Source organism: Somniosus microcephalus, chromosome 17, assembly GCF_052327205.1.
Source record: "Somniosus microcephalus isolate GS21.2 chromosome 17, FLI_Smic_1.0, whole genome shotgun sequence".
NCBI classification, from domain to species: domain Eukaryota; kingdom Metazoa; phylum Chordata; class Chondrichthyes; order Squaliformes; family Somniosidae; genus Somniosus; species Somniosus microcephalus.
In genome coordinates, this window is record NC_141003.1 from 59,006,786 (window position 1) to 59,021,814 (window position 15,029).

Sequence of the window (15,029 nt, forward strand, 5' to 3'; positions counted from 1 at the left end):
GTGTAGCTTCCGAGTCCGTTAACTATAAGATTTATTTTTGCTATAGCATCTGCAGGTAGGCAGGAAATTCTTATTCTGTACACTGACAAAGTAACCATGATTAATAATGCTGAGGTGGTGACAATGTTTTTCCCTGCAGCATTACGTGTCTATAGCTATTCTTGCTTAGCGTATATCCTACTCCATGTAATAAGCATGTGAACATTTCAATTTTTAAAAATCGTATTGACTCTCTCCAACTAAAAAGTGCCTTTAGTTATAATGCATAACCCTATTAAATCACCCTGGAAATGATCAGATTTATACATATGGAGATCTTCAAAATGGTCATCACCCATCCTTTCAAAGCACTCTTGACCACTTCACCCTTTCTAATTAATGCCCCATCTTTAACCCCTCTCCCCACCCCCTCCTAACAAATATGTTCAAATATGCATTAACACTCAATTCTCTCCCTGCTCGAAGCCCTTCGGTGGAGCTTCCACCCTGCCAACAGATTCACGATTACCCTGGTCAAATTCAGCAAGGACTAAGTGGCTGCAACCATGATGCATTAAACCTTCTTGATCTCTCCATGGCTTCCAATGAAGTTGATCACTCTATCCTCTTTGGCAGGCTCTCCTCTGTGGTACTGCTCCATTGTCATTTCATCCATACTTGTCCCAGCATAGTCATTATGTCTTGTCCAATGGCTTCTTCTCTTGTGCTGGCATGGTCAGCTCCAGGATGTTCTAAGGTTCTGTCACTGGCCCCCTCCTTGGCCTATCTATGTGCTGTCTCAGGCAACATTATCCGTATGCAAGGAAATCAAGTTCCAGTTGTGCGCCAATGGCACCAAACCTTATTGCTCCTTCAGCACCCTCGATTCTATGACTGCTGCAGTGCTATCCAACATCAAATCATGGATGAAACAGAATCTTCTCCAGCTCAACATTGACAAGACTGAAGCCATTCTATTTGGCTCTTACTGGAAGCTTTGTGCTTCAGGTACTATTTCTATCCCTCTGAATGGCTACCTTTAATGGCATGTATTAACTGCTATCATTTTAAAGTCAGTTTAAAGACAAGATTTATTTGCAAGAATAAGGACTGATCCAAAGAAATTCTTTTGAAGTAAAACTGCTTTTAGAGCACTATGCAACAGGTAAGCCTGCCACTTGGACTTGTAGGGCTCTTTGGGAGAGAGTGTTATTCCACATATGGTTTTCAGCCATAGCTGATGCTTCTTGAAATGTTCCAGATTTTGTTGAGAATTCTAGTATACTCAACATGTTCAGCAAAGGGGAACTCTCCTGCATAAGAGAAAGATATTTGACAAATACTAAACTTTACTGTGCAGTCCTTAGAGCAAGAGAGCATACCCTCACTTCAACAGCATACTTTAATGTTTTGCAGTCTGCAAAATATTAGCTACCAGTGGAAATGCATTGCTTTTCATAAAGACTTGGGCTCTCCTGCAAATAGACTGAATCTAAAGCACAACATACAGAGCACAGGTGTCTACTTAAGCTGTAATGTCAGAGGCTCTTGTATAAAAACACATTTCTCTGACAAAGGTACCATCAGTACAAGTTTGGAAGAAGTCTGAAACAACATCTGCACCTTTGCCCCTGAGGACTTTGAAACAGATGGTCTGCTTTCCCACAGATCAGTGGCCATGCATAGCCAATGCCTAATTCCACTGGCATACTAGGGATGAGCTTTAGGTTGATTACCTATCCTCTCAGCCAAATACAAAGAGACTTATGCATTAAACTGGTCAAGAGAGATGTGCTCAGGAGAAATTATATATTTATCCTTTCACTTCTTAACTAGAAATCCAGATGGTTATTTGAAACCTCCAAGTATATCAGAAAAAAGCATACTGAATAAGCATATGTTCATTGGGACTACCATGGGACTGTGGGTTCTTAGATACAGGATTAAATGTAAGACAATAGGACAGAGAGCAGGAAAAGCTTTTTTTTTAATAAACAGAGGGTTGTGAGGCTGTGGAATGCTCTGCTGGAGTTAGAGACCATATCAACTTCTAAAATAGGATGGGTAAGTAGTTGAAGAAAAGGGAGTTAAAGAACGATGGGAACAGGGCAGGCACATTAGGACTACTGCTCGTGGCGGATAAACACGAACTGGTTGGGCTGAAAGTTTCCACATTGTAATTTCTGTGCAACCAATTTTAGCTCTGCATTGTTAGACAGTTGACAGTGCATTTTCATGTGAGATTAAGGCAAAAAGAATAAATACTTATATAAATTTGACTTAACGTTGCAATCAGCCTTTAAAGGAATTAGTCTTAAAGAAATTGCATATATATGTTTATACTGAAAGTGCATGTCTGTATCTATGGAAACATTTAGAATAATCATTCCAGATGGTTGTTATTTGTCATCAGAAAGCTGGATCTTTTCCCAGCTAAGAGAGTTTATGAATTATAATGTTCCAATTTTAGCAGGGAAATGCATAATCTCGCATACAAGTTCACAGTTCATTTTTCAGTAGAAAGCAAATCAGTGATCAAGTATTTCCTTAAGCCAGGGAATAATTTCAAGTAAAAATGCAATGATGGATTTGACGGTCTGGGATAAAAAGTCAAAGACCAGAGGTTGTTTAATGCCTCATTTGAATAAATTTAAAAACAAACGCACATCTAAAGAGTATGTGAGTAGATATGCAAGGTAATGTCTTGGTCATGGCTGATAATCAAATCTACCTGTGAAGTCAGTTAGAGCGCTACAATATAATGGTACACCCCAACTAGGAAGAAAACAAATTGATGCCTATTCATACTTCAAGAAGGCATTTTGCAATATTGCTCTTGATCATGGAATTCATTCCATTTATAGCACAGATGGAATCTATAGCACTGAACCATGTTTATACTTTTATGGCAGGTGTAGCTAACTGAAGTGGAGGAAAAGCAGAAGGAAGAAACTTCTCTTCAGTTGGGTCTTGGGGTCTCGTTTACTTTAAAACAATGCCAAAATAATTTGCAGCACATGTTCTTGTCAACTCACCTGAGAGAATGAGACATTTTGGGAGCGGCAATAATGGTAATCTTATGAAATATGAAACTGTCAATTTCCCAACTCAAAGGTGGCAATGTTTTTTTTAGAAAATAAAAAGGGGGAAAGATAGGAAATAATTATTATTTTAAAAAATCTGAGTAATTTATTTTTCTTCACAACTAGCACAGTAATGTATCTGAAACAATTTCCATATAGCTTCCAAGAACATACAAGAGAGAAATATTTCTGTATCGTGCATTATGCCCAATTATCAAATGTTTTATTCAATAAATTAGTCTACAGAAGCAGTAATATTAATGTCATAACCTCAATTTGTTTATCTTGGTGTCAAAATAGGTTCAATGATGCAAAAGAAACCTTCAAAAAAGGTTCATCTCACCATCATGTAGATTTTAATAAACTAAATCATTTGACTTGTGCTGTGTGGACTGCATGCTAAACAAAAATTATTTAATCTCTTAACCCAGTGACTATTGTGATATTCCTGCAGTCATAATCAAAAATATAAAAGGACTACAATTCTATTTACTCAGAAGTACTAAATTCTACTCCAGCATCTCAGCTGGGTACATTCTTATGTGAAATCCCAACAGTGACTACCAAACTGTTTAACCATGGGAGGGGAGGGGACAGGAAGGAGAGGTCAGTCCCCAGTTACATTTTTACCCAAACATAAAAGTATTTGCTAACACAGATAAAAGAAAGTCATTCTTACAGTTGTTTGAAAAATACTTAAAGATGTAAAACACTAGTATTTGAACACTGCACTGTTCAGGGTGTTGTTTGCATCCACTAGGCTGTAGGATCAATAGTTTCTAATAATCTAGCATTAAAATAAAACGTCTTCGCTCTACATTGAGTCCGTCATTGTGACCATCAACTCAGGCAATTTTCTACATTCTCATTGGGCCTTACAACAGTGTTTAAACTTATTAAAAGTATTTCACATGGTAAATTAAGTGGTTAACTCTGGTTTTCTTGTTCCCTCTTTCTTGCTGGGGCACTCGGCAACTTCCAATCCCAGTAATTATTTCAAGTGCACTTCTAAACCATCTTTATAGGGATGCTTGTTTAGGTCGGATTCCAGGGCTTCAGTGTCCATGCGCCGACTCCGATTACTTACGCTACTAAAACTGGCTTTCTTATCCTGCCACTAGGCTCAAACGCACAAAAACTGGATTCTGCCTCCGGGAGGGAACCTAATTTAGAACTATAAACAATAGAAGCCAGCTCCTGGAATCTGACCTAAAAGCCACAATGAAGGGATTTTAAAGAGCAAGTCGCAAAACTTGGAGAAGTTGGGTGCCACATAGTGGTGTGAAGGAAGATGACATGTTTTGTAACAGGAACAGGGACTGTGTATTTGAAAATTCACACTGATGATTAATGCTGCTGCAAACTGAAGTGTGAACATTCAGCACAAAATACAGTAGCTAGTGCAAACAACAGCATGAAGGAAGGATTGTAGCACTAGAGCTGGTAGAAATGGGAAGTAGTGATCAATGAGGCCAGATTTTAACATTACTATACAAAGAAATCCCCATCAATATTACATTTCCAGATTTACCATAACTCAAAATATTAATTTAATGCTTACTGAAGGAAATGTGATATATTGCGCCGTCTAGTTGATTGATTACTAAACAGTAAAGATGAAAAATGAATCCTAATCTGCATCAGGTGATTCATGTGCAATGAATAGACAAAGAGCTGATCTTCTGCACCCATTCACCATCAATAAGCAGGAAATCTAGTCCATGTGTGCATCTCCTTACATCTTGTAAGACCCAATATTCTGAACCAACAACCACATTACAACTCCCACAAGGCACTAAGCAGCCCAGCTTCCATCACAATGCATGTGCAGAGGGCACAAATGAGGCTGATGGGTAGAGAACCAAGCAACTAGATTACAGCTCCCACAAACCACAACACAGCCCCAGGCTCTGGACCCGCTTCTTCCCTTCCTTCGACACTGTAGCAAACACAAGCCCCACACTTTGCCATTCTCTTCCTCCATCAACGCCAACTTGACTCCCTAGCCCACTCTCCTGATATTCAGACCTTGCTTAATCTGTTACTTCTCCAACTTTTTCCAGTTCTGACGAAGGGTCATCGACCCGAAACGTTAACTCTGTTTCTCTCTCCACGATGCTGCCTGACCTGCTGAGTGTTTCCAGCATTTTCTGTTGTTGTTTCTTGCTTAATCTGATCCTGCTTTCCAGATGGGCCACTCTCCAGCGCTCTCCATATATCTGGTTCAATCCACAACTTATTTCAACCCTGGGCCCCATTCCAGCCCTAGACTTCACTGCTCTCCACCCCGCTGTACTTCCCAGACTTCCCTGCTTGCTCTTCCCTCCCTTTTCTAAAGAAAGGCACAGTAGACATACGGTTTACTATAATTACAAACATGGATAATACAATTTATGATGTGCATAATTTAAAATACACTGGTTGTTATATGCAAAGCTAAATATAATTTTTCACAGTAAATATATTTTAAAACAATAGGAGGAATCACAAAAGTCTAGCTACATTACATATAAAAGTAAATTGAGGATTGCAAGTCAATTTAAGAGAAGGAAGAAATTTAAATTTATATGAAGATCAAATAAAATTGGTATGGAGTGCAAATAAAATACAAATGTATTTTATGTAAAACTAATTGATCGCCATGGAACTGGTCATGGATAAGAATATTAAATATGATTTAAAATTAGGAATATTAAAAACTTCCATTGTTTTTCATGGGACCCAGTTTATAGTCGGCAGAAACCAGGCGGAGATTGTGACCTGAACTTTGAAGGAAAAGGGAGGATTAAAAAAAATAATTTAAATGCAGCCCCATACAAGCAGCTATAAATCATTTCCAGGGAAGTGGGGGGGGAAAGAGGAGAAGGAGGAGAGCCAATAGCACACACAAAACAGGCACCTCTGCTGGACTTTCTGGTGCATTTAATATAGCGGGTACGCTAGATGTCAGGCTAACTGGGGAACCGCCACCTGATTTCGGAAAATTCACTACAGTCAGTAGCGTAGGTTCCCAGTGAGCACAATCCCAATTGTCTGGATTGCTGGTCCACAAATTTCCTTTCCACGTGCTGCTTGTTTGGAGAGTATTAAACTGTGCAAATCCTAGCACAATGCTGCCATCCAGTGTCATAGCTGTTTAATGCACCAGTATAAAATTAGAAAAAATATAACCATATTGAGTTATATTAATCAAAAGTGGTCAACTCTAAGCATGGATCCAGTCTGCTTCCCAACTTCAAACACCCTAAAGAACTCATGATTTTAGGAAAAGTGCTCTAAAGAGCTGCTGGTAGAAATAGCTTAGCTTCCATTGGGGAATCAAATGGACCAACAGCCCCGCCAGCCATTCCAATGGGAGTACTGGGAGTTGACAATCACCAATCACCTTCCGCTCTCAGCACTGCTGCCCCCCCACTCCAGTCAGATGCTGCTGTATCATGGATTCCTCACAGGTCCCAATTGGACAAGCAAAGCAATGCTGCTGGAAGTTGGGAGTGGGTGTTAAATTTAGGGTGACTTTATTTCAGGCAGGATGTTCATTTTGCAGAGGAAGGCATTTTTGTTAGGAGAGAAGGTTGGTGTGGAAAGACCTTGGATCAGGAAAGATTTCCGGAGAAGGCAGCTCTGTACTAGGATGGTTCCGCCAGGTATGGGGAATCCTTTATGGAAAGATAGAATTTACGATGCCAGCAGTGCTGTCTGTTTTTGGCCTAAGCCTCAAATTACTAGATTCTGGTTTCTGCCAATGTGTTTTGCTGGGGGTGAATGCTTTTCATTAATAGCGGTCATCTCACTCATTGTGGCTCTGTGATGAGAGAGAGAAGGTCGCAGTCAGGGCATGATCAGCTCATCATTGAGCACCTCAAAAGGCAAAGTATGTCAGCACCACTGTTGCCAACAGATTACAGAAAGCCAGCAACCACTCAGACTACTCCCAGCTCCAGTACAGATCTGGGAGTGGTCTGAGAGTTTGTTGGCTTTCTGTGCCATCTCTTTCCACCAAGCCAGAAACCAATGCTGTTGCTTCTAACCTCCCAAGTCCCCACTGCTGCCTCTTCTCACTGGCGGTTACAAAGTGCTAAAAACACAAAGAGTAAGAAAGGAAAAAGCGGGAGAGAAAGTAGTAAAGGCATGGGTGCAAAGAAATTAATATAAGGTATATAATTTACAAATAAAGTTAAACAGTTAAAATAGATAGATAAACAGATAGAGACAAGGAACCCGGAGGAGGAGACTGGGGGAAATGATATAAAATTTTAATTTAAAACATTATGAATATTACAGTAATAAAGCAATCCCTGACATCTGAAGGGTTTTATTAATGTAACATTAGGTATTGTTTCAGTAACACAGAGCGTTAGCTGAAAACTTTTTCAAAGAGCTGGCAGCCATGAGGAGACCTGGAATTCCCTGGAGCTGCTAGCAGCCTAAGGGTTGGTATAGTGCAAGCTAATTGCACCACTAATCATAATCTCACTGTCCCCTCTTCACTGTGAAAACACAGTCGTTTCTTTTTCCACAGGATACTGTGCTCCAGGGAAACCGTTGAAAACTTTTTCCAATTAAAGCATTCCCTTTACTGAGTGTATGTACCCGTGATTTCCAATTAGTCTTTATAAAACAGATTAAGAAAAATGTGTTGAATGGCCTAAGACAGTAGGTTATCCATTAATTCTGAACCTAAAATTATTATATTTTAAACACAAACTGAAAATTTGAGTGGTCAGGAACTTGGGAGTAGTCAGATACACAAATTTATTAAAACGTTAGGTTTCCTGTTGTGTGTACCAATAAAGATTAACCTCTCTAATTTTAAGTACATTAATACAGAATGTGCAATTTCTGAAGTGTAAAAAGACATGTGCTTCATTTGCTATATGGACACAAGTACGTCTGGATTATTGATACATTTCAGAAGGACGACTAACTGTTGAATCCAGAAAATTGCTTCTATTTGTCAAACAATGATTCCATTAATATGCACCCAAGCATCCTCAATGTAGACTAGTACACTGTATTGGCATAATAACTGCAGATTGCATAATTACTCTGAGTAATAAGAGAAAGAATGTGCAATATAAGCACTACTTCTATGGATTCAACCGATATGGAACATCCAATTGTACAGACTAAAAAATAACAGGTTTCATTGCCAGATTAAAATCAATAATGCATTACTGTACCGAGTTTTCACAACATTAGTATTAGATACTCTTTAATTTCAGCTTTCAATTTGTTTTCAAAGATTGTTCCAATTGGTTTCACATGCTTGGAGTGGTGCAACCTTTTCATGTCGGAAATGTAACCTTTTCAGATTTCCCAATGGAACCAGTTAACATTGACATATTCCAAACTCACCTGAGAGAAGATATTTGCAGTGGGAGTCACTCTGCTGTCGACAACGCTGTAGAAAATTGCCAACAACCTATCCAGTGGGAATGGTTTGGGGCCAAGGAGGTGATTGCTGGTCTGTAAGAAACAAGGTTAATTAGACTGATCTGTCTTAGTAATAGTGCACCAAGGGACGTTATGTGCCTGCAAGCCGATTCAGTGAACAGCCACTTGTTTATGTAATTCATTTTCTTAAGCTGTTGTGCGTCATGCTTTCAAAACATAACTGCCATTAATTCATGAGATGGATGTTGCTATAATTGAGAACAATAGCTGAAGGTCTATATTTGATGCACTGTATACAGGTTTGGATTTTACTGTAACAGTATAACATTGAAGACACTACAAGACAGCAAAATATCAATCACCCTCTACACTAGTTTCATAAAACACCTAAAAAGATGTCAATGAAAAATCACACATAGAGAAAAAAAAACCAGAAGTTTCCTATTTTCCAATGACTGGATCCATCTTTTCAATTATAATTTGTAATGAGTCTTTGGACATCCAAGTCTGCCTACAATTCCACACCAGCCACCTGGTGCTATAGCACACTTTTTCTTTTACTTTCTCAGCTCTAACTCACCACCATACAGGTTAGCTGTTTAGTTTAACTATTTTTTCCAGTGTACATTTTTATATTTTCATTTATCCCTGACTCTTTTAAAAAAATCTTCCCCAGGACAACTCACCCCAAGCATCTTACCTGCGCCCCACCTAATACGAAATTCCTGACGCTTAGTCTATAGCTTCCCTGCTGCTAATGACAGTTTTGAGGAATAAACCAGCAGCCTTGATTTATATTAAGATACAAAGGATTCAATTCACACAAGGCAAATTAAACTCAGAATGCAGGTTAGATTCAGATAAAATGACTGTCCAAAAAGGTGTTTCTTGCATATCATGTTGGTTCAAGACAATGGGGAGTTTTAAGACATGCTAGTGGCATTCACAGCTAATAAGTTGGAATGGCATCTTTCATTTGTGCCCAGCAGGGTTGAGGGGGGAAGGGTTGGGGGGCTTGTCAGGGTTCCACACCTAGAAGGGTGGTCAGACCTTTGATCAGCAGTTCAATTGGTCATCCCCCAACAGGAGACGAGGTCTTTAGCTTCCTGTCTAGCTAGGACAGGAGCACAATCTGCAGGGTGTGCTGTTGGTTGCAGGATTCTGGTTTTGCACAACTCAAGAAATGACCTGGAAGGTACTGACTTGGAAAGGTGTGCGTGTCTCAATTGCTCATTCATATTTGAGCCACGTTCATTTTAGTCTGGACATAGTACTTTGGGACCATGCTGAAACAGATTTTTCTTCAATAACAGCAAATTCCCAGTGCTTTTTAAACTCGTGGTGTACAAGATATGCATCCAAACAATGCTCCTTCTTTGGCCATGTGCAAGATCCAGGACCAAGCTGTGAGATGGAGTTATAGCAAAAAAGGAAATGGCTGCAAGACAAAGTGCTCTGGTCAACTCTGACTTGTCACCAAGTACTCTTGAAGGAAAGTCAGCCTCATGTCATACAAACCTCTTTGCCAAAACCCCTCCTGAGGACTGGAATTACACAGCTTGTGAGGAGTAAGCTGTGTATGCAACACTGGACTTTGACATCTGCCTTTAGCTTGATAAAGGACTTACACGGGATAGCTTGCAACATATTAGATATCTGTTAGAACTGATTAGGAAAATCAGACTTGGGATAACCCATGAAGAAACTTGAGCTAACAGCTGCTAGAAGGCATCAACTCGAGGCCAGGTATGAAAACACATACTCGTATAACCCACGATCAGTTTGCACAAATGCGAGCAGCTGCTGAAGGTTTGCACATCCAACTGGTGAAATTCCTGAATGGAATATGGTGGTCCATCTATGCTGCTGTATGGAGGGTGACAGGAATACACTCAACACATTATGCTGAGTTGTGCTACTCGCCATGTTGCTCATGTAGAGCCCTGGTACTCGTTACCTGCCCAACAGAGGATCAACTTTGAATAGTAAGGTGTAAACATGCAGGCTGAAGTAGTCCACTGAAGCCAGCCATCTATACAAAACCATTATAGTTATTGGGGAGTGCAGTTAGTATAGTGTGAACAGACTATAAAAAAGAATTAGAGGTATGTGTACTTCTGAAATAGATAAAACATTCTAAGCACTCGTTACCTCCAGATGGCATTTCTACATCACGGAATTGTTGCATGCCACTCTACGTGGAATTCCTAATTGCCTTGGGCTCTGAAATGGAGACCATGCTGCCCAATTGCTCTATCTCAACATGTTAAAAAGTGTCAGAAAGCATGATGATTTCGGAGAAAATATTAAGTGCTTCAGCCTTTAAAAAAATTAAAAAAAATCTAGACTTGTATTTCAAAACCTACACTTATTTTTTTTTTCTGGATCCAACACTGGAAACACTACACTAGATGCCAGGTTACATGAATAGATCCTTCACAATGCAATACTGAAACCAGTTTCAGGTATTATGGACTAAATACCTTCCTTTTTTATATAAAAGGTACACTTGTTACACTGGGGCAGAAAATATTGACAAAAGTAAGTGTTTCTGGTCTTATAGAGGATCATTTTAAAGCTAACAGTGTGTCTGGTATCCCAGATTCCTTCAGCTTTGAGGTAGCGAAATGGATGTTTGATGTACATTGCATGTCCATATAAGGCTATTAGAATGTAGATCTTACACTCTCTTTCACTCAAAATAGATAGCAGCCTTGTGCACTTTGCACTTCATTTGTCCAATGATCTTCCAAATATTCTGGTCATCGGGACGAGTAACTCCGTTACAACATTCTATGTAACTCTTGGATTGAGAGTTTATCCTGAGCCTTCCTAAAACTCTCAGTCAATTCTATATCTGTTGGGGCAATGGTTTACTAGCTTATTAGTCAAGCCATCAAATGCTACAAGAGCACAGAAATTATCTTATGTCTATGATTGCACAGTGTTCAGGGCCATTCACAACTCCTCAGATAATGAAGCAGTCCATGCCTGCATGCAAGACCTGGACGACGTTCAGGCTTGAGCTGATAAGTGGCAGGTAACATTCGCGCCACAGAAGTGCCAGGCAATAACTATCTCCAACAAACGAGAGTCTAACCGCGGCCCCATGACATTCAACAGCATTACCATCGCCAAATCCCCCACCATCAACATCCTGGGGGGTCACCATTGACCAGAAGCTTAACTGGACCAGTCATATAAATACTGTGGCAACAAGAGCAGGTCAGAGGCTGGGTATTCTGCAGCGAGTGTCTCACCTCCTGACTCCCCAAAGCCTTTCTACCATCTACAAGGCACAAGTAAGGAGTGTGATGGAATACTCTCCACTTGCCTGGATGAGTGCAGCTCCAACAACACTCAAGAAGCTCAACACCATCCAGGACAAAGCAGCCCGCTTGATTGGCACCCCATCTACCACCGTAAACATTCACTCCCTCCACCACCGGCGTACCGTGGCTGCAGTGTGTACCATCTACGAGGTGCACTGCAGCAACTCACCAAGGCTTCTTCGGCAGCACCTCCCAAACACGTGACCTCTTCCACCTAGAAGGACAAGGGCAGCAGGCGCATGGGAACACCACCACCTCAAAGTTCCCCTCCAAGTCACACGCCATCCTGACTTGGAAGTATATCGCCGAACCTTGATTGTCGCTGGGTCAAAATCCTGGAACTCCCTCCCTAACAGCACTGTGGGAGTACCATCACCACGCAGACAGCAGTTCAAGGCAGCGGCTCACCACCACCTTCTCAAGGGCAATTAGGGATGGGCAATAAATGCTGGCCTTGCCAGCGATGCCCACATCCCATAAACAAATAATTTTTTTTAAAGTACGCTGCCACTTTGAAACTACATAGCCACAAGATGACTCTGTTTAATATTCTACCATGCATTTTCAGGCCTTTCTATTTACTAATAATTGAACAAACCATGCATCCAAGCTAAATACACAGTAATTAAAAAAACACAATGACCTATGGAGTCACGCTTGAACAGATCTCACCACTTGTGCGCACTCAACCAATAAAATTACTGTACACAAACAAATTACAATAACAAACCTGCACATTGGCAATTTAACTTGCCACCCTGTCTGAAATGAACCAGAAAAAACTGGCAACAGAATTTTTAAATAGCTAATTTTCCTCTACTTGGCAACTAGTCAGCTCTCACCATTGTCAGCAGTATAAGCGGAGTGAGTGATTGCAGCACTCTGGAATTTTGCAGAAGGCATATAAAAACAACTAGACTTATTTGGTCATTTTTATGACCCATCTGGTCTTACTCCAAGTGTGTGAACAAAAACCATGCGATATATCTTTTGTCATCACTCACATCATTTATCGCAGAATTCATAATATAAAACTCACATTTTACAGTGCAAGTAATATTCTGCTTGGGAAGCAGCCAAATAGCTTATTACAATGAAGTATGATTTATTAGCAAAATCAATGAAGACATCTACAAATATAATACTGTATTGGAAAACACCTATCACACAGGTGCAGCTATCCTTAAGACTCAGCCGACTGTAGGCTCTGCTTTAAAATTTTTGCTGTCAACAAACTTTGAAAATAAAATGCTCAGTGACATTCAAAAAACAGGCCCAAAATTTTGCCACTGGAACTGAGGCAGGTCGGGACTTTCACCCACTGTAAATTATGGGATCAGCTAATAAATATGCACTGGGAGTTATGGCCCAAATACAGGGGTTGGCCGGGGTGGGGGGGTGGAGGAGGAAAATGCCCAGCGAAGAAGCAGAGACCTGGTGCAGCAACACTGTAGGAATCAGGCAACCTGGGCAACAAGAAAGGAGTGCCGAACTTCATAAAGCCAGACCTGTATGTTCTCGTAACAGAGATACGGACGGAGCAGAAGGGAAAGGCCATTTGGGGTTAGGGGCCGTAGACATGTCAAGAATGTGGTATGCACTTTGGGGAAGGAGGTGGGGACTGTGGCAGTGAGTGCCATATCCTTGAACCCCAGGGGCTCCTTTACTGTGCAGGAGGAAGTAGAACAACCTCATCAGAGCAGCCAGGATAAGCTTACTGCTACTCGTGATTGTTCCTTGCAGTCTCTTTATGTGTGTGGCCCTTTTTCGTTCGTTACCTTCAGTGCCAGTGGAGTCAGAGATGGAGGTGGGATCTGGCTGTGGGGGAGACTCTGCAAAAGTCAGCTGCTGGCTCCTGAGCCTGCAGACTCCAATCTCTAGGGCCTTGCTCTAAAAAGGAGGATGCTGGATGAGCCTCAACAACAACAACAACCACCTGTATTTATGTAGCGCCTTTAACATAGTAAAACGTCCCAAGGCGCTGCATAGGAGCTTTATAAAACAAAATTTGACACCGAGCCACATAAGGAGATATTAGGGCAGACTTGGTCAAAGAGGTAGGTTTTAAGGAGCGTCTTAAAGGAGAAAAGAGAGGTAGAGAGGCAGAAAGGTTTAGGGAGGGAATTCCAGAGCTTAGGGCCTTGGCAGCTGAAGGCACGATCACCAATAGTTGAGCAATTAAAATGGGGGATGCTCAAGACGACAGAAATAGAGGAGTGCAGTATCTCGGGGCGGGGGGGGGTTGTGGGGCTGGAGGAGATTACAGAGATAGGGAGAGGCGAAGCCAAGGAGGAATTTGAAAACAAGGATGAGAAGTTTAAAATCGAGGCGTTGCTTAACCAGGTGCCAATGGAGGTCAGTAAGCACAGGGGTGATGGGTGAACTGGACTTGGTGCCAGTTAGGACACGAGCAGCAGATCTTTGAATGATCTCAAGTTTATGGAGGGTAGAACGTGGGAGGCCAGCCAGGAGTGCGTTGGAATAGTCAAGTCTAGAGGTAACAAAGGCATGGATGAGGGTTTCAGCAGCAGATGAACTGAGGCAGGGGCAGAGTCGGACGATGTTCCGGAGGTGAAAATAGGTGGTCTTGGTGACGGTGTGGATATGTGGTCTGAAGCTCATTTCAGGGTCAAATATAACACCAAGGTTGCGGAGAGTCTGGTTCAGCCTCACTCTCAGATGGAGTACTGAAGACAGATGGTAGAGGTCCATTTCCATCCTCGGCGTCACTATCAGAAGATGCGACACAATGCTGCACCATCCAGAGCAGGTGGTGGCACGAGGAACATCTGCGTTGGTCCCTCCCTGAAATAGGTTTCCAGACCAGTCAGTGCATCCAACATGTGATTGTTGCTGGAGGATGCACACAAGGACATTGGAAGAGAACAGGATCAGGCTCAGCAGTGACAACATACAAAGCCAAACAGCCTGCTGACAATCACAGTCTAGACTCTCACACAGGCAAGTTACTGGCTGGCTGCTGGTATATGTGGAACTGTACCCCAGCAAGTGTAAATGGTTTGAGAGGAGTGGCAAAAATGCAAGAGAATTGATGAGTGATGGGGAAACAGTCTGCTTCTTAGTGAAGAATCTGTGATCATGCAAATAAAAAGTATAAAGTTCACAAAAGCAACCAAAGCAAAGATTGAATTTTTTGTGTGCGCGATCCTAAAGTTGGTAATTAAAAACATGGTAATTTTGAGAATAAAATACAGATACACTTTACAGCCACATCAAG

General features: G+C 41.2%; 1 protein-coding gene across 4 annotated transcripts in view; it reads right to left on the reverse strand.

The window, feature by feature from the left end:
* orc5 (origin recognition complex, subunit 5) overlaps positions 1 to 15,029 on the reverse strand; it is a 121,522-nt gene that overhangs the window by 17,868 nt on the left and 88,625 nt on the right. For 2 of the 4 annotated variants that reach the window (XM_086010453.1, XM_086010452.1), the window contains exon 13: positions 8,421 to 8,531. The exons of 1 other annotated variant lie outside the window; for it this stretch is intronic. In XM_086010453.1, the coding sequence (XP_085866579.1) occupies positions 8,421 to 8,531 (111 nt within the window). Of the gene's footprint in view, positions 1 to 8,420; positions 8,532 to 15,029 lie in introns of those variants that run through there. One more of the 4 variants, XM_086010455.1, reaches the window with a different exon arrangement.